The following is a 19,313-nucleotide window of genomic DNA, read 5'->3' as shown; positions in this document are numbered from 1 at the left end:
TGTGGGCCAGTCTGATAGCCTCCCCCCCTTCTTTGGGGGCTTTGCTTTTGGCATGCAGTGTGATACCAGAAGCTGGATCTCAGAACCTCGCCTGGATGGGCACCTACAGATTCCCCGTAATTTAAGAATTGGGCCCATATGGATCCTTCACTGCCATTTTGCATCTATCCTTGCACATGAGTAAAATTAGGGCCATATTATACCTTTAAAGTACATTCTCTCCACTCTGGGCACTGTAGTTTAAGGGTTGCTGGGAACAGTAACTTTGGGAGGTATAAATTACAGTGCTCAGAATTCTTTGAAAGGGAAAATGTGGTTCGAATGTGCTTTAAGGGCATAGTGCATACACAGCCACAATTTGGCAGGATGGACTGTCTGGGAAGACAGGAGGACCCGATGCAATCTTACATTATTTTCTTAACAGGCTTCAGTGCCTTGTTCTCTGCCAGCTGGGATGAATCCTGCATCTTACCAATAACGTTTTGCCACTTTTTGTTTCACATTACCTAGAAGCCCCTGCCTCTCCTTTTTCTTCTTTGCCTTTTGATTCGCTTCCATCTTCACCACCGAGGAAGGAGAGGGGCCAATCACAGCAGGGTTTACTGTCACGTGAAGGGTGGAGCTGGTGTCGCTGGTCAAGTCGTCAACACCACCGTCGTCATCGCTTTCATAGTCTTTGTGGCGATTGTCATCTGCGGGCAGAGAGGAGAATCAGAAGAAATGGGAGGGAGGGAGGGAGCAGGCCATCTCAAGATGGGGGAGGGACTCAGAGGACATTATGGACAATAACAGGGAGGGGATGCAAGGCATTCTACATGACGCCTCGCTACACTGATGCCCATGCTTCTGTCATCAAGGCACACCCAAGACAATCGCTGCCTTGTTTTTGAGGCCTATACCCTAACACAAACTGAGAAGCCGGAGTTCAAAGCCAGCAGCTCGCAAAACATTTTATACATCTTGTTTGGGGCATTTTATTGCACTGCCTCTTTTTTAATGATTTTTTGGCAGCAATCCACCATTTGGGAACCGTTGGACTTGAGGACTTAATGCAGGAGGAGCCCCTGATAAACTGCCCCGGGGTGCTCATCATGGGTACAACAGTGGGGCAGAAGCTCTTCCAAACGTAACGAAACAAAAAAAGCCAAGCACACAACTTGGAGGGTGTTTCGGGCCTCACAACTGCCCCCCTCTGTCAACCCCGCAGCAAATCTGGCCTGCGTATCCTCCTCCCCCTCTCCCAATCTTGAGTTCTTACATCCTGGCTCTTGCCCCTCTTGACAATGTCCCTTTGTTCTTTTGGCTTTGGGGAGTGGAAGCAGGATTCCTGTCTCAGCCTTGGCTTCCTGATAAGATGCCCCAGAAGCTCCAAGGGAAACCCATAAGGCTGCAGTCAAACTGGAGCGGACATTGGCCCCAGCAGAGGCCAGCACGTGCGGCTATTTTTAAATTCCACAGCTTCCTCTGCTTGCCAGGAGGAAACGCGCTGAGCGGCAAAAGCTCCTGGCCAGAGCAGAAGATAACAGGGGTTTTTTTCCCCTGGAGGATGAACTTGCTCCGTGAATGGCTTGGGAGCGACTAATTGCGCTTTGCCTTTCCCTAGTGGGAAGGTGGGAGGGCCGGTAGGGGTTCTGTGTCTTGGGAGTCCAGCACACTGCCCTACAGGACACACACATACTCCCTTTCCACAGGGCCGGAGGTCAGCAATTGTCCCAGGGCCTGTTTTAGCCGTGACAGATACAGCAAGGCAACAGCTGCAAAGTTACTAACATCCTCTTCACCTCTTACTTATTTAAGAACATTTAGTTACTGCTTGATTGCAAGAAAACCACTAAGTGGTTTACAAAGATATAAAATAAAGCAATACCGCAGTGGATAAAACTCAGCTTAAAACAGGTTATTTTTTAAAAAAATCCAGAAGAAAATTTAAACTAACGGTTGCTAAAAAGAGATGAAACATGCAGCTACATGTCTGAAGAGGTTTGCCTAAAGAAACAATGGTTTAAGTAAGGTAAAGGGACCCCTGACCATTAGGTCCAGTCGTGGGCAACTCTGGGGTTCCGGCGCTCATCTCGCTTTACTGGCCGAGGGAGCCGGCGTACAGCTTCCGGGTCATGTGGCTGAGCAGCGCACGGAAACGTCGTTAAAAAGAGTACAGTGAAAGGCGCTTGCCTGTTGTCAATAGGCAGGGAGTTCCAAAGTGCAGGTGCTGCCACACTCGAAAACTGATTTATTTTGAGTGTGGAATGAGGATTTTGCAGCACCTGTAACAGTGCCACTTCCCCAGATCGAAGTGGTCAAGTGCAAGACGAGGCAAGGTGATCCTGCAAGTCAACTGCTCCCAAGCTGTTAAGGGCTTCGTTTACTAATAGCAACATGCTGGTAGGCAACAAGCAACTGGCGCGCATCTCTGACCAGGGTCTACACCACTGCCAACCTTTGCTTCCCAGCGAACCCCACCCTTCTCTACCGCCATCCATACCTGCATCAGTATTTCCTGTGCTTGGTTTGACCTCTGAGGTAGTGAGGTCCTGTTGTGGGTATTTGGCAGAAGGCGTTGCTTTGGAGCTCTTGGGCCGGGAGAGTTTCTTTTGGATCCTGGTACCGGGGCTGGGCTCTTTCCGTCGGAAGGGGCCAATGTTTGCGGGCAAGCCTTTGCTCTTGACCTTCTGCTTGAGATGGGAGACCTTGTGCACCACGGTGGAAGCCAGCTTGTTTTGGGAGCTACTCTTCTTGCAACGCACCTTCTCCTGCAGCAGGGAAACAAACACGAGTCACTACGGTCCAAAAGATGCCTTCTCCGCCGTCTCCCACTCCCTCCCGCTCACATCTGTTTCTTACAATCAGGGTACATTGGAAAGGACGCCGGGGAGCTGCTGCCAGTCAGTGTAGACAGTACTGACTAAGATGGACCAATGGTCTGGTTCAGTAGAAGGCAGCTTCCTTTGTGATCGGTAAAATGAAACTCTCAAATTGTAAAACATTTCTGCCTTACTTTGCCTATTTGGGGGGGGGGGGAGGACCACAATATACTGGAAGATGAAGGAGATGCGAGTGTCTCACATATGAAGATACAGCATCCCAGAGATCTCACTAGGCCAGTCCTCAAAGCCTAAAGCATCGTGGTTGATGTGGCGAGTGTCGTCCCCATCTGACTGGCTTTGGAAGGCAGGGGCAGAATGTCAGTGGTTCTGATCAGGCCTAGCTTGTTCACCGACAAGCTACTTTTTACTCAACGACCAGGAAGGTGAAAGAATGAAGAGGATGGCTGCGCTAGATAAGGCTCTGTGCTGGACTCACCTGGGAGTTTTTAATGCCACCATAAGCAGTCTCTGATATTTTCCTTTTCTTCTTCTTCGGCTCTCCCTCAGCCCGCAGCTCTGCACACAGCAGAGATAAGCTGGCCTTTACTGACCTGTGAATGGGAAAGAATGCTCAGTTTGGAAAAAGCCCAATGGAAAGACAATTCAGCTCACTGACGCCTCCATTTGGGGGCTGGAGGCCACGGGGTGGTAAGGTGCAGAGGTGGAGCCTTACACCAAGGAAGGAATTTTTACCTAGGTTTTCAGGATGGAATGAGCACACACAGACACACACACACGCCAGTTCTCAGCATCCTACAATTCCATGCAGCATCAATTACCATGAAACATTGGTTCTAGACTTTAAGGCTATATGAGAAAAAACTATGGAGGAATTCTTGTGGCTACTCCTGTCTCCCATTTCCTTCTCCCAGTTAATTCAAACTCATTCCAAGTTCTCCATATACAAGGGTTAAAATGTGTTGGGTCAGAAGGACACACGCAACTTTTAAGCAAACTTGTAAAATAGAAGCCCATTTTGTGCTGAGATTTTTTTCAGTTTGGCACAATTTATTTTGAGCATGAAAATCAATACTGTCTACAGGATCTGGGAATTTCCTTCTGGTAAAACAGTAATGGACCTGCGTCATTATAACCATTATATGCCCCGGAGTCCAAGGTTGCCATACAAGGATGGAGAGTGCCAGGCAAATGTTCAGGTTCAAGTCCCCGGTCTCTACCCTTTGATCCAGCTGTCTTGGTGCTGGGTGCTCACTAAAGTTTCTAAGAAGCTCAGAGCATTTCTTCTGCCTTTGGGGAAGAAGAGCTGGAAACTTCCTTCCTCCCCCCCCCCCCCATTTCTCCAGAGCAGGAGGGCACAGCAGGAACTAGGTGCCAAGACATCTGGGTTTTATTGAACTCCACTGTTTCCTCAGGAAGCCGCTTGGATGAAGACTGAATTGTGGTAGCTGTGTAAAACAGGAGACCCAATTTCTCCTGACACATACAAGGACTAGTTAGTATTACTAGGAAAATGTCTGAGACTGTGACAGGCAGGGGAGCAGTGTGTGTGTGTGTTTAAATACACCTCTATGTTCTGTGCACACATTTACACCTCACTTGGATTCTGCTTGCACCTCTGTTTTCACAGAGAGAAAAATCAGAACGCAACTTTTAAAACAGGATCACATACAGTGGTACCTCGGGTTACATATACACTTCAGGTTACAGACACTTCAGGTTACAGACTCCGCTAACCCAGAAATAGTACCTTGGGTTAAGAACTTTGCTTCAGGATGAGAACAGAAATCACGCGGCGGCGGCAGGAGGCCCCATTAGCTAAAGTGGTGCTTCAGGTTAAGAACAGTTTCAGGTTAAAAACGGACCTCCAGAACGAATTAAGTACGTAACCAGAGGTACCACCGTAAAGCAGATAGAATTGGGTATCTAAATGTGGCCAAATCAAGTTTGCAAACCCTTTCCCCAAAGCAGGGAAGGTTGACATTCCTCCCTAAGGGGCGAGGAGACTGAATGGATTCCCTTTGTGCAATGCTCAGAAACGGGGAAGAAGAGATCGTTACTGAGTAAAGAGCCCTGCTTTGCACCCGTCAAATGTCACCCATCTTCACCAAGTGAAATTGAAACGTGCCTCCCTTATGGGTCGAAAGGTGTATGAGGGTTTATACGGGGAGTTTAGCAGGACAAGGTACTTCCGGGGGGTGGGGTAGGTAAAAGCAGCTGGAGGGTCTTGTCCGCAAGACAAGAGTCTGAGCTGACGCCAGTGCTGGATGCATGCTCCCACACACCTTTCTTTCTTTCCCGTTTCCCTTAGGTGGGGAAGATGGCATGCTGCATCCCTCCCACAGGTCCTGTTGCTGCTTTAGGAAAAGGGAGGAGGAGATTCCTTGGACTTTTCATGCCTTCCAGCAACATTCCGGAGCGGCTGCCACTTCTGCTGCAGCTCATTAATTCACCAGCTATTGGGAGGGGGGGCGGCTTTGGGACAATCGCTTCTTTCAGCTGAGCTTGTCAGAAGGGTTTATGTGCAAGGGGATTGCCAGAGGAGCTACAGCGGAGCTCCTGCCTGGGCAGCTTAACTCCCTCAGCACCGCCGCTCTTGGCTCCGAGGGAACAGGTTTTATGGGCGCGCGTGGGTGGATGTGGGTCTTGGGGGAACCAGGAAGCTAAGTGAGGCATGCCTCTCTCTGATACGCACAATGATAAGAGCCCTGTTCTGGCGCTTGTGCAGACTTATTATTACCATTATTATTATTATAAAGGTAAAGGGACCCCTGAACATTAGGTTCAGTCGTGACCGACTCTGGGGGAGCCGGCGTACAGCTTCCAGGTCATGTGGCCAGCATGACTAAGCCGCTTCTGGCGAACCAGAGCAGCGCATGGAAACGCTGTTTACCTTCCCGCCGGAGTGGTACCTATTTATCTACTTGCACTTTGACGTGCTTTCGAACTGCTAGGTTGGCAGGAGCAGGGACCGAGCAATGGGAGCTCACTCCATCGCGGGGATTCGAACAGCCGACCTGATCAGCAAGCCCTAGGCTCTGTGGTTTAGAGCACAGCGCCACCCGCGTCCCTGGTAGGGTAGAAGTACCCCCCCCCCCCGCCAAAGCAGACAAATTTATTTTCATATGCAACAACCGCAGCGAGAATACTATATGCGCAAAATGCGAGATGCGGTGGTACCTACTAAAGAGGATTGGCAGGTGAAATTGACGGAATATGCCGAACCAGCATGTTTAACAAGTAAAGTCGGGGATCAGCAGACTTTTAAGGAGGAGTGGAAAATGTTTGTAGATTATTTAAGGAAAAAACTATTGTAAACATGTTAAAACGCAAGTAGGCTTTGAATAAGAAGAGGAGTAAAATCGTATCTGAGAAAATTGTGGTGTATAACATGCAGCAATATTTGTAAAAGTTGGAGAAATCGTAGAGGGGTGGAGGGGAAGTCCAATGCTAACTGGCAGTTAATTGGAAAATGTTGAATTTGGGGTGACTCCTATTTAGCTGAAAGGGCTTTGAAGCCTCTGCAATAGGGGACCTTAATAAAAGGGTGCCACCAAGGTCTGGACTGAAGCTGGCATAGGTTGGGATGTTGGAGGTAGGGCTTGTGTGTGTGCCCTGTTCCCCTCCTCAGTTATGTGGAACCTGTGGCCTTTCAGATGTTGCTGGACCACGGCATCAAATATCCCTGTCCATTGGCTATGCTGCCTGGGGCTGATGGCAGCAGAGTCCCCAGAAACATCTGGAGAATCACAAGCTTTCCTATCTTCAGTTTAAGTCAGTGTTTCCCAAACTTGGGTCTCCAGCTGTTTTTGGACTATAGTTCCCATCATCCCTGACCATGCTAGCTAAGGATGATAGGAGTTGTAGTCCAAAAACAGCTGGAGACCCAAGTTTGGGAAACACTGGCTTTAAGCCCTGATATGTTCACACAAATGCCTGAATCGAGCTAAGAAGATCTGGAATTCTGGAAGAAAATCCCCTCAATTCTGCAGTATTACAACTCAAATTATGCAACTGGATAAAGCAAATTACAAAGACTATGCTTTCTTATTTTCCTCTTTTTTCAAAATTCTGGGTGTTTGTTCTACTTAAGGAGCAGGGCAAGACCTGTAAGGACTCATGGAAGAAATATGAGACGCAGGATAGGTCTCTTGAAGAGGAGGACTGGGAGCCATGGGGAAGGACTATGAGTAACATGGACTTAAGTTGTATTGCCCTCCTGAACAATGGAAGCCCTCTCTCAGCCCCCTCTCCCATTTTCCTGGGGCTGCAATGAAACTTCCACGTAGATTATCACGTCTGATGTTCCTGCATGTACTAATAAGCTAAGAGCTATCATAGATTCCCACTATATGCATGCCAACTAAATGTGCACCATAAAAATCTGAGGGAATGATCACCGCATTAATTCCTAACACAAAGTACCTTCTGTGTAGGACTCTGGTATTGTGCAAAGGGATCCTAAGAGTTTGGCAGAAACAGCCAGCATGGTTTTGAGCTGTTTCTTCATAACCAGCACTGGGACAAAACTTAGCTAAGGAAAATGAGATGCAGAAGAAGCAAGGTGAAATTTTCAGGGGGTCTTTGCAAACTATGGGATCGGAGTTAATATCTGTGCTCTGTAGCATTGCTGCAAGCACGCAGTCTCCTGCAGCTGCTGGCAAGGACTGTTGGCGTATCTCGGCCATGGCTGCATGCGTGTGCATACTGTATAAAATACAAATTCTGCACCACAGAAATTAGAACTCCATGACCTATCTGAATTTGAGCATGTTTGTGCATTTTCTTTTATTTTGCATAAACTGATTCTGGGACATTTGCCGTTTTAACTATATATTAGGACACTACAGATCAGCCCCAAACCACTGCTGAGCAGCCTTTTCTGCTTTGGGGAGAAACCAGCTGTGTAACTTTCAGGCAGATCTTTGCAGTGATAAGTTCTAGAAACATGCTCTTGAAAAAAGGAAATTAAGCCGAGAAGCTGAGCATTCATTCAAGCTGAACTGAATGCCTAGTGCCCTTCTGTGCTCCCTTGGAATTGCAGCACATGCAAAGCCATGTTCTTAGAGGAGCGAGGTAGTTGCTCCACAGGCATCTGTGCCCGGCTCTTCCATGGAATAAGCCATGGCCCACTGGCCCAGTAAAACCCATTGGAGGAGAGCGCCAGGATTCCTGCTGCTAGTGTGTACTCACTGCTGCCTTCCCAACACTTCCTGTCTCCACAAAGGGCAGCGTGTGTGTGTGTGCAAGCTACATAGAGCAAGCTAGAGGAAAGCCTGGATCAATCTCATCCGACACACTGAAAAAGAAGCAACGAAGAGACACGTTGCTTGATGTCAGGAGAAAAGGAGCAGGAAGCAAAGGCAAAGAGAACAACACTCTTATGTTTCAAGCAGAATCAAGACTAAAAAACAGCCAGAGGAGGTGCACACTCCCTACCCATAAACAAGAATCAAATTAAAGAATCAAGCCTGGCCTAATCTGAAGCTTTTTCTTTTGACACCTTCTAAATCAGCGTTCCCCAATCTGGTGCCCTTCATGAGTTTGGGACTAAATGTCCCATTAGCCCGGTCATGCTGGCTGGTGGGATTTGTAGTCCAAATACAAGTTGGGAAGGTCCATCGCAAGGGATCCGCTCCGCATCGCGTCGGCAGTTCTTTCACAAGCAGCGTCCTCCCAGCATAGTAAATATGAAATGAATTAGCTCCCTGAAGGCTTTGTTCCCATCCCCCCGTACTGCTGGCTGGCTTCCCGCTCGGATCTCCAGCGCTCGTTAGTTCTAATTGCTCCACTCCGGCACCCAGAGAAGCCGCCTCTTGTTTGCTCCACCCTGGGAATGCAGCCCAGGGTTTGAGGCCGCGCAAACCCCCTTTCCCCCTTCCCCGAGACGGCTTCTGTTCACACTCCTCTCCCGGGCCTTGCCCCCTGCACCTCGACCTTCTGACCCGGGGCTGACCCTGGAGCTGGTGCCAAATTCCATTCCTGCGGCTGCAGCAGGCGAGGAAGGAGGGAATTCCCTGACAAGCAGAGGGATGGGAAGGGAGCAGAGCACCCTCAGGCAGGCAGGCAGGCAAAGGGCCATGGGCAGAAGGCGGGGTGTGGAAAACAGGCCAGCAAGCAACTTGGGGCTCCGGAGAAAGCCAAGCTGCCCATCTTCACACCTCGGGCACCAGCGGGCAGGGAGCTACTGTGGCTCCAGGCCACCACTCAGTTCCGGGGAGTGGCTGGAGGGAAGCAAGCTTGGCAGGGATTCTCTCGCTTGGCGTGGGAAGCTGCGGGAATGTTCCCGATAGGAAGCAGGCCAAGGGGCCGGGCCTGCAGCTGCCACAGGAGCATGTGTTGCTTCAGCGAGGCCAAAAGCAGGGAAGGGATGCCATGATGGCTGGGAGACTTGGCCTGGCAATGCACAGCAAGGGGATCCTGTGCCACCGTGGCTCGCCTGGCTGGGTTTACAAGGCAAGGCCTGTGCGCCAGGATGCAAATCAGGAAGGAGCGCAAGCCGCCGTTCAGGTGTGGAGTGGTGAGTGTCGTGGGTGTGCAAGTTCCCCTCTGGCAGCCTGTGTGGTTTGGAGCCATCCTGCAATACTTTGATCTGCAGGGAAAGGGGGTGTCGGTTCGATGTTGCGCGAACTCTCCCAGGAAGGGCTGAGCCGTTGCTGTGTTTATAGGGCTATTTGGAACAGCAGCTCCCCTACTGAGCCCATTTTGAAAAGTCCAGGAAAAGCTACGCCATGCTCTGAGCCCACTAAAGCATGTATGTAGAACAGGGTGCAGGTATTATTTAGGTTGCAACTCATGAATGCAAAAAGCACTCCCTAAGTACAGGAATTAGAAATTGGGGGAAGAGAGAGATAGACAGACAGACAGACAGACAGACAGACAGACAGACATTGCATCCTAAATATACACTATATTTGGGACCTGAGAATAACACCCCCACTGTGGACAGTGAGAGCCTCACCAATGCAATGCCATTGGTAGAATGTGGTTACGCTATTTCCAACTGGGCCCACCTACTGAATAGAGCAGCTTTTCAGAGACATGAAGGCAGTATGATGGACTATTGATGCCCCGTTACAGAAGGTCACGGCCCCCACCTCTCCTCCTGCCATAGTCTCTGGTTCAACGTATCTCACAGATTCTCATAACATTTGCAAAATGCAGAGGCCACATGAGGATGGAATGCCAATGTCCCGGAGCAAGGATATTGGCTCTATCCATACCCACTTCAAGTCTGCAAATAACCTGCCACCTATAAACAGCTTCATTTCACCACTGATGAAAATGGTCAAAGATATTTGTCCCTCCTTTCAAGCGGAAGAGTTTCCCGACCCGGTATTCTCCCTTTCCGAACAGTTGGGAGCTCTCCTACTGCTGTGGAATGTGTGTAAGTCACAGAACTCAAAAGGATGCAACCCCACATTTTAAAAGCAGGGGGGTGGTGAGGCTTGGTTGTTAAGATTTGCTTGTACGCTGCTGGAGACATGCAGACAGGATGGTGGGAAAGACCGGCATTTGGAGGGGTCCCTGTTTCCTGCCTCCATCTGAACTCCTCTCCACTGTTCCTCTGAAGCCACAGAACAGTTTAGTAGAGCCCAATACAGGGACTGCCTTCCAAATCAGCTAAGAATGTATTCCCTTCTGGATTTGGTTTTGCATAAACCTACACAGCTCTGCAAGGTTTGGGGAGGGAACAGGAATAAATCCAGGGGAAAGGGTCCAGGCAAGGGCGGTGGGAGGGAGGGAGGGAGGAATGGGAGAAGGCAAGCAAGTTCTCCAGCAAGCCCTGGAAGATTTCCACGAGCCATATGGTGGAGCCATGTTGCAACCCAAAGCCAACACTAACTGCTTTTTTTCCCCTGTAACCTTCACTACATTTGCTAATGTTTTGTGACATAAAACCTAGAGATTAATTTTTTTTCTTCTGTCTTAATTGAAGGAACCATTTAGTACAGATTTAACTATTATTACCAAATCATCAGGATTGATGCAGCGCACACACGCGTGCTCCAATCATGTTTGGACTAGCTTGGAGGATTTATGCAAATGGGCCTGCCGGGAGAGGCAATTTGTAGCAGAGAAGGACAATTATACAGGGCCCGTGAGTGCGGGAATGACTGTGCCGGGCGGCTAATGGATAATCATAAAGCGCCAGCAGCAATGAACACCACTGCAGTGTGACCAATGACTTTATACAGCACAGATAAAGAGGCTTTTATGCAACACTGCCTTCCTCTTCAAAAGAGGGGCAATTCTTTCCCCCCAGAACGGTGGCAGGAGGCAAGGCAGTCACGAGGCAGGGGAGCACAGAGGAGCAGGCCTCTCTCCAGCCCTGCTGCTCCCCTGGGTCTCGGTGCCCATTTGCAACATGCAAGACAAACCCCTGCACTCGGCACTGAAATGCAACCACTTCTGGGGCGAAGGCACTGGTTAACAGACACGAACAACAACATGGGAAGACTATGACCTCAAGGGACTCCATTAACACCACCAGCACTACCCCCCGCCAATGCAAGCAGTGCTCTATAATAGCTACACTGCAAGCGCAGGGAATTGTGGGGGGTGCCCCTGCTCCCTCTTCCTTAGCAACTGTGCTGGCTTTTTAAGTATATAAAGATACAACAGGGCAAGAGAGGAGAAGCATGCATACAGCTTCATACACAACAGCCACCCTAGTAAACGTAAGCAGAGTGGGCGCTTGCAAAGTGATCGGTGGGGTAGCTTGGAGGGCTGCCCCACATAATGGATCCCATAACGTGGTGCATACACACCATTTGAATGGCAACGTCCATCAACTCGGGGGAGGGGGGTTGGCCCCTTCAAATATTTGACCGGGGTGGTGGTGGTGAAGACCCCTCAGCCCCTAGGAGTTGGCTCCCGTGAACGCAAGAGTAGAAAGTACAGAAGGGGTGCATAAGCCTTTCTGTGCTTCCCACATTTCTCCGCAGGCCCCGGTTCCAAGACGGAAAATGGGCTCAAGCTTGGGGAGGAATAAGTGAGGCAGGCAGGGGAGGAAAAGGCGATCTGGAAAGAAAAGCAGCAGGCGGAGGAAAGGTTCCGTGCCCTCCCCACCCCTGCTTCTAGAGGGACTTGGCGGCTACCCAGCATTTGGCCACGCAGCCCTGCCAGTGTCACGCCCAGTTCTCCCCTCACACTCCTGTAATGATGTCCCCACACGCATGCACTCATTCACGCACACCCACACTTCCTCACACGTTGGAAACACAGCGTGTTGCGCACGCAGCGGCTAGGGTGCCCTTCCCGCCCCCTGCGAGCCGAGCCCGGTCACTCACTTGACCTTCCTGCTGTCGCTCTTGCTGATGGAGCCCTGGCGCAGGGAGCTGAGAGTGCTGGAGTGCTTGCGCTTCCTAGGTCGCCCTGGTCCCCGCCGAGCCGGACTCCGGGAGCTCTCGTCTCGCCTATGGGCAACAGCCACAATAAGCACACATCCAAGGGGCAAGGGCTCCCCTGGCTCCTGCTTGGAAGGGCTGGTGGTGGTGGTGGTGGTGTGTGTGTGTGTGTGTGTGTGCGTGTGCGTGCCTGCCTATGGTCTACAAAGCTGAAGAGGAGTTTGAAACTCTCGATGCAAGAGACCCATTTGCTTGCTTGGGCTGCAGGAGCCATAACAGACAGGTCCAAGATCAGGTGTTTTTTTCACACCCTCGCCTCTTTCTCAATGCTTTGTGGTCTTACCCACATTCTCTGGGGCACCTTGCCCTGCAAACCTGCTGAAAAAAGGCAAAGACACTCACTCGTGGTCGTGCCGCCTCTGCAGCTTGGCCAGCTCCCGCTGCTTCTCCTTGTAGCGCCGCTGCAGTTCTGCCAGCCGCAGCCGCATCTCTACTTCCTGGGTGTCCAAGTTCTCAATGGCTGCTTTCAGGGGGCAAACCTGTGGGAGAGAGGAGGAAGGATCCTTCACTGGGGTGGGAAAACAAAGAGGCCATGCCACGTGCACCATGCTCTGTGCAAGTCGTCCATTCATTCCTAACCCTCTCTTTTCCCTTCGAGTAGCAGGCCCAAGAACTTCCAGAGGTGAAGAAGGGGTAGGGAAGGCCAGCTGGCTGGAAAAGCTGACCTTTGGGTGGTCTACCCCAATCAGTGTCAGGTTTTGGCTGAATGCCTTCAGGGAAAGAAATAAGGGCCCGCCCGCCAAAAAGGTGGGGAACAACCAATATTGCATTGTCAGGGATTTTAAAAGCACGGGCCCAGCTGTTCGCTATGGCAGCTGACAGGTTTCAGCAGCAGAAGAGGGGGATCTCATCAGATAAAGTGGCTAGGAGTTCTGCAGATTTAAAAGGAACAGAGCATGTGTGGTTCAGAGACACACCAGGCTTCTGACTTGTTCTAGCCAGGGCCAGAACTGTGCCAGGATGGAATGATGGACAGCTGGAAGGAACATTGTTTATTCTCCTTCTGCTGTCAAAGGTCACAAGTGGAGAGTGTGCCACCGCTCTGGCGTTGTGCTTTCAGGCTTCCCATAGGCATCCCACTGGCTGCTATGAGAATAGGTGTGCTACTGGCCTGTTCTAGCAGGCTCTTCTTATGCTTTTTAATTTATTGACATCACCTGCTAGCTTCCTTGGAAGGAAACGAACGGCAGGGCACAAATGATTGCAATCAACGAACAAGCACATCCTCTCTGTCCCCTATTTGAAATGCCCTGGGTACAGAGGATACTTACAGGCTTGGTCTTAGGGGTCCAGATGTATTTGCGGCGGGAGGCCCGCATGCGAGGACGCAGGTCCACGCAGGGCACAGCAGCTTCTGCCAGGTCAAGGAGGTCAGGGGGGCTGCTCTCCAGACCAGTTGCCTCGACCAGGGCCCAGGCGGCAGCGAGAGTGGCCAGGCTTTGCAGATTGAACGCTGCCAGGTCTTCATCCAGCACTGTGGAAAGGGGGGAAGGTTACTGTGGTGGAAAAACCATTCTCATCCACAGGGGAAAGAGACATACATTAAGATATCATACACCTTGGTCTTTGGATCTTGGGTCTTTGGGTTCCCCAGCAGGTTGTGGACTCTCCTTCCTTGGAAAGGTTTGTAAGCAGAGGTTGGATAGCCATTTGTCACGGATGCTTTAGCTGAGATCCCTACTTTGAACTGCATGACCATTGGGGTCATGACCTCCCAACTTGGCAACTCTATGATTCTACTGGGTGTTTCCGGGCACATAAAAGGGGCACACCACCCTGAAACCATTGTCCCCTCTCTGCCCCCAAAGCAACCTTGGGTAGCGACTGGGTGCCGGCTTGTTGTTACTACTGGCCATGTCTTCCTATTTTTCCGAGCGAACTGTGGCTCTGTTCCTTTCTCGGACACACCCACTGGTAAGGGGTTTTTTTTTTTGGTGGTGGGGGGGGGGAGGTTAGCCTGGCACAATGCTCACTCTGGAAAGGTTGCCTTGCCTCTGCCCGCTCTGCTCTCCATACCCTGCTACTCAAAGACATCAGGCACACGGTCGTGTTTATCTCAGGCACATACCACACATCCATCCAGGCAGAGGGGAAGTTATTGGGATGCCACATACTTCGGGGGGGGGGGCGGCAATTTGAGCCGAGGGGGCAGCAGCCAGGAGCCAGAGTCGTCTGAACTTGGGGGAAGGAGAGGGGCCTCTTGAGATAGCATCAAACTTGGGAGGAGGCTTTTGGGAGGAACCTTGCCCAGAGGGGATTGATCGGAAGGGTAACGTAGTTCAAAACTACAAATTTTAAAAGTCCCTGGAGATGATGAGCAGATGGAGGAAGGGGGACGGGACGGGACGGAGAGTCGCAGCTAGGGTTTTTGCTGTACATCAATTTGCTTTGTGCTTGTGTACAAGGATGTCTGCCTGCGAATGCGCCTGCACACACGTGCGAGGAGGCATGCAGGGGAGTCCTTGTATGTGGTTTCCGTTCCACTGTGGGCAAAGAACGGTTCCGGTGTGTGAGCAGTAACCGTTTGCCGTAGAGATGAAAAGCGCAGACTTTGCTTAGCCACAGGGGGTGATAACCATCTGCATATGTGGGCTGGTGCAGACCCCCTCGTCTGGGGAGGTGGGAAAACGGGAGGCTGAAAACGGCAGCAGAAAGGTGATAGAGACTAAAAAAAGCAAGACTTTCACTATTTTCATTCAGCTGAATTTTTTTTAAAAAAAACACCCCGCCAAACAAGAGCACTAGAAAGTTCTCAAGAGCGATGAGATTCTGAAACAGGAAGGATCTAAGTGATATGGAGGCAACCCTTTCTCACTGAAAGGTGTTCACTGGTTAATGCAGTTGAATAAGACAGGTATTTTCCTATTTTTTAAGGACCCTCATAATAATAATAACAGGCCTATCCCAAGTCTCTACACTGCCCAAATTCAAGGTCCAAACTAGATGACGAGCCTCCCTAAATTGTTTTCAGTATGCAACAGAGTAGCTGCCTCAAAGGCTCTTGCCTCCCAGACTCACAAGGGGTTAATATCCTCTTCCGAGAGCTCAAATCAAAGGTTGAGCTGCTCCTAGCGCTGGCTAGGCAAGCCCCCAATGTGCTGCCTGACCCCTGACTTCACTCCGCAGTTTGGCAGGACTCCAGACTCCATGCCTCTAGGGGGGAAATCACTCCATTCCCCACGGGCCAGGAATAAGCAACCCCTAACGATTAGCTCTTCTTTACGGCGGCAATTATGAAAGACACCGTTTTCCCTAGCTAGGCACCAGGATGCTTCAAGGCCTGACATGCAGAGTCCGTACTTCATAAAAGAGTGCACCTAGAGCAGAAGCCTAGGAAGGCAACTGCTGCTCAAACTCTGGGGTTTTCGCCATGGTTCTCAACTTCCAGATCCCCAGAGCCGTCCAAGTTTCCTGCCTGGGTGGCAGATCACGTAACTCCAAAGGCACTGCATAAGGATATCATGGCCTACGAGGGACCAAAAATAGGGTACAGTTCTACTGGTGATCTGAGCGAGTGCAGATACTGTTCTGCAAACCCGAGGAGGGTCTTAAGGTCAGGAGGGGATCCTTTAACTTGTACATACAAAGGCCTACAGGGCTGTTAGGAAGAGCCCTGCAGGGTTCTTAGGGACAGCACCACTTATCTATGTGAAGGAAGTGGTGGGGTTAGTACTGGGGAGGCAGAAGCTCCTGATCAAAGTGGATCCTGCAGTTCTGTTCTGCACCCATTTCAACCAGGTGCCATCTTTTAGTTCACTAGATATTGACTGTCACAATGGTTCGATTACATGGCTTCGTATTTTGACTCTACATTTTTATTCTGATAGCCGCAGTATGGTTTGTTTGTTATTTTTAGCTTTGTGGTTTCGTGGCTTTTACTTTGTAAACTGCTTAGAGGTTTCCTATCTAGAGCAGGGTTTCCCAAACTTGGGCCTTCAGCTCGGTTTTTGGGTTGTTGTTTTTGAACTACAATTCCCATCATCCCTGACCACTGGTTCTGCTAGACAGGGATGATGGGAGTTGTAGTCCAACAACAGCTAGAGACCATAGCTGTCAACTTTTCCCTTTTCTTGCGAGGAGTCCTATTCAGAAGAAGGGAATTTTCCTTTAAAAAAGGGGGAAGTTGCCTTCTATGCTGGAGACCCAAGTTTGGGAAACCCTGATTTAGAGGAATCTTATCTATACTGTATATTGATTAAACAAATATTCCTGTGAGGATGGGGAGGTGAGCAGCAGGTAGCTTCCAGCATGGCTCTCACGGAGGGGTATAAGGCAGGAAGAAGCAGAGCAACTCTCTTAACCAGCAGTATGCCTGGTGCGGAAGCAATGTGGGGCAAATAATGGGGGCCCTGCTGGCAAGCTAGTGGAGAACGCTGAAAGGCTACAGTTGTGGACAGGCTGTTTGAGCAGTTCAATGGGAGATCGCACATGAGAGTGATGTGCATTTGCCCTTCGGCTGCTTAATCGTTCAGTGCCAACACTGGAGAGCTAATGGAAGATATCAAGGGAGCAGGCCCTGGCACGGATGCAAATTCTACAGTCTCAAAGGCACAAACTTGACAAGACCAAGGTCTGGGGGAAAATTCCAGAACTTCTGGTTCCAGTCCCAAGATAATGTTCCCATCATGAACAACCTTTCAGTCTCCAGTGGGCTGTCATCCTTCCTTCGCATCCCAAGCTCCTACAACACGCAGAGGAGTGGCGGTCAACTCCTTGCTGTCCAGGCAGGAGGCAGGGCTGTGCATAGCAAGGATAGGGCGGGGAACTGACCCTCCAGATGTTGACAGACTCCAGTTCCCATCAGCTCCAGCCAAGAAGGCCAATGGTCAGGAGTGATGGGAGTCCGGCAACATCTGCAGGGCCACTGGTTCCCCATCCCTGGCGTATAGGAAAGAAGTTTCTCATTCCTCTAACGACAATGGAAATTTAGCCCCGTCTCCGACTCTTGGCAGGCTGCCCTCCTGAACCAAAGAAGTAAGCAGCGCTTAGCTACCATGAACAAAATGAGTGGGCAAGTCACCCAGACAAATACAGATTCCTCTTCCCAGTCCCCTTGCTTGCTTGCTTGCTGGTCACTGGCCTCCGTGAGAGGGAAGGGACAAAACAGTGACGAGAGGGAGGGGGAGAGGAAAGATAGCCCCTGTGTTCCTTACCATGGGCGGCAGTATCGCACTGCTGGCGACGGAGTTCCAGTTCTGCCAGCTCACTGAGCAGGGCAATGCCAGGAATCCCTGAGCTGCATGGAGAGGGCAGGGGAAGGGAATCTGCAGGAGGCGGAGATTCCAAGGCTGGGAGCTCGCCCAGATCGATGCTGGCAGCAATGAGGGCGTCCAGGCCGCACGGGGCCACCTGCACCTCAGCATGCGTCGACAGGTCATCTGGCGAGCTGGCATCGCTCTCGTCTTCCTGGCATTCATCTTCCAGTGCTGCGGCTGGGCTGTCCTCCACAGCCATCACCTCTGGCGAAGGCCCTGGCACAGCAGCTTCCGGCCTAGGCTCCTCCTGGCATTCCTTCGGGGCAGAGTCCAAGCCATCTGGGCTGTCCCCGACCAGCAGGGGGCAACACGGCGTCTCCTTGGCCAGTTCCGTGGAGCTCGGCCTCTGGGGGTGCACAAGGAGGTGGGGAGGGTGAGGGTGGGAGGAATCCACTTCGGGGTCCCCAGCCCCACTGGATGGGTGAGCTTCCGACTCGCATTGTGGCTCCTGCTCCGGTGGGAAGGTGCGCGACTGTTCGGGCTCAGCTGCCGTGGAAACCGTTTGCATAGTGTCAGGATCAGCTGGGTCCAGGGGTAAAGGTGATGCATAGCCCAGGCCAGCCACAGGGTAGGAGTAGCCAGGGGGAAGATCTAGAGGAAGAAAGAACAAGGAAAGAGCACCAAGATAAGCTATGGCACACACACAAGAGCAGGGGGCACAGGGTCAGCTTGGGACTCTCCAAACCAAAACTCAAGATAACTCGAAGCTCAGCTCTGCCTCGCCCGTCCTGGAAGGATCCTTTATGCTCACAGACTCGGCGCCTATTCATTGGGGGAGATAGGAAGCCCAGAGCTCTTGTTCTTTAGATGTCCCTTTTATGAAGAGGCACATAGTGAGACCATTGATCCCCTGCCGGTGAGGCTCGCTGACCTCCCGGAAAAGCAAAAATTTGACCTTTTCCTGTTAGGCAAAGATCATAAGATGACCCGGATGGTCACCAGATTCTGTGTACAGATCTGTAGGCGCAGACCATCCTCCGACCAAACTAGTTTGTTAAGAAAATCCCCAAACTTGGTTCCATGGGTGACTCTGGGTCATCTCTCTGCGGTAGCTTATCTTAAAGTTTTAAGTGTCTGTACGCTTATTGCATTTATAAATTTTAAATTTATTGTTGTACATTGTTTTAAATGTTTGTTTTCCTTCTGGGAGTGTACCCCCAAGTGTGTTTTATAAGCTGGTCTCCGGCCGTAATAAATTATCTATCTATCTATCTATCTATCTATCTATCTATCTATCTATCTATATAACTCAGATGAGCCTGACCTCATATCCTGCACCCTTCCTAAGAGAAGGCTGGTCCATTCTCACAACTTCCGTGACTGCAGTAAGTTATGCTAATGGAACATACTCCCTTGCTGTTTGTTTATTTTCTGGCAGCATTGAACTTTCTACAAATTACCTAGGAAGAATGGCGTTCAGACTTTTGTGGTACCGTGCCTGTAGGAAGGGGGAAGAGAGGGGGGAAAGCATGAACAGGGACCAAGAGGGGCTGATCAGGTTCTGATCCTCAACAGTGGAAAATCCTTCACTGATTGTTTCCCAAACTTGGGTCTCCAGCTGTTTTTGGACTACAACTCCCATCATCCCTAAGTAGCAGGACTAGTGGTCAGGGATGATGGGAATTGTAGTCCCCCCCCCCAAAACACACACACAAAAACCAGCTGGAGACCCAAGTTTGAGAAACCCTGTTCTAGAAGCCCATCTGGTTCCTGGGCCTTTAAGTGCACCCTTTCCAAACCTTTCTGCACAACAATGATGATTGAAAACTTTGAATGCGTTGGCTAAAGCCTGCGTAAAATACCGGCACTCTGAACTACATGCTGAT

The 19,313-nt window shown here is 50.5% G+C and overlaps 1 protein-coding gene across 9 annotated transcripts in view; it reads right to left on the bottom strand.

Annotated features, from left to right (window-relative positions):
• The window catches only part of BAHCC1 (BAH domain and coiled-coil containing 1), a 116,353-nt gene that overhangs the window by 12,256 nt on the left and 84,784 nt on the right, over positions 1 to 19,313 (bottom strand). For all 9 annotated transcript variants that reach the window (XM_083489759.1, XM_083489762.1, XM_083489758.1 and 6 more), the window contains 7 exons: positions 17,386 to 18,078; positions 13,504 to 13,706; positions 12,575 to 12,711; positions 12,116 to 12,241; positions 3,301 to 3,415; positions 2,483 to 2,750; positions 507 to 692 (listed from right to left, as the gene is read on the bottom strand). In XM_083489759.1, coding sequence (XP_083345885.1) covers positions 507 to 692; positions 2,483 to 2,750; positions 3,301 to 3,415; positions 12,116 to 12,241; positions 12,575 to 12,711; positions 13,504 to 13,706; positions 17,386 to 18,078 — 1,728 coding nt within the window. The remainder of the gene's footprint in view (positions 1 to 506; positions 693 to 2,482; positions 2,751 to 3,300; positions 3,416 to 12,115; positions 12,242 to 12,574; positions 12,712 to 13,503; positions 13,707 to 17,385; positions 18,079 to 19,313) is intronic.

This window comes from Podarcis liolepis (genome assembly GCF_965112155.1).
Source record: "Podarcis liolepis genome assembly, chromosome: 2".
Classification (NCBI taxonomy): Eukaryota; Metazoa; Chordata; class Lepidosauria; order Squamata; family Lacertidae; genus Podarcis; species Podarcis liolepis.
Note: the sequence above shows the minus strand (reverse complement) of the source record. Positions and strands in the feature narration are given on the sequence as shown.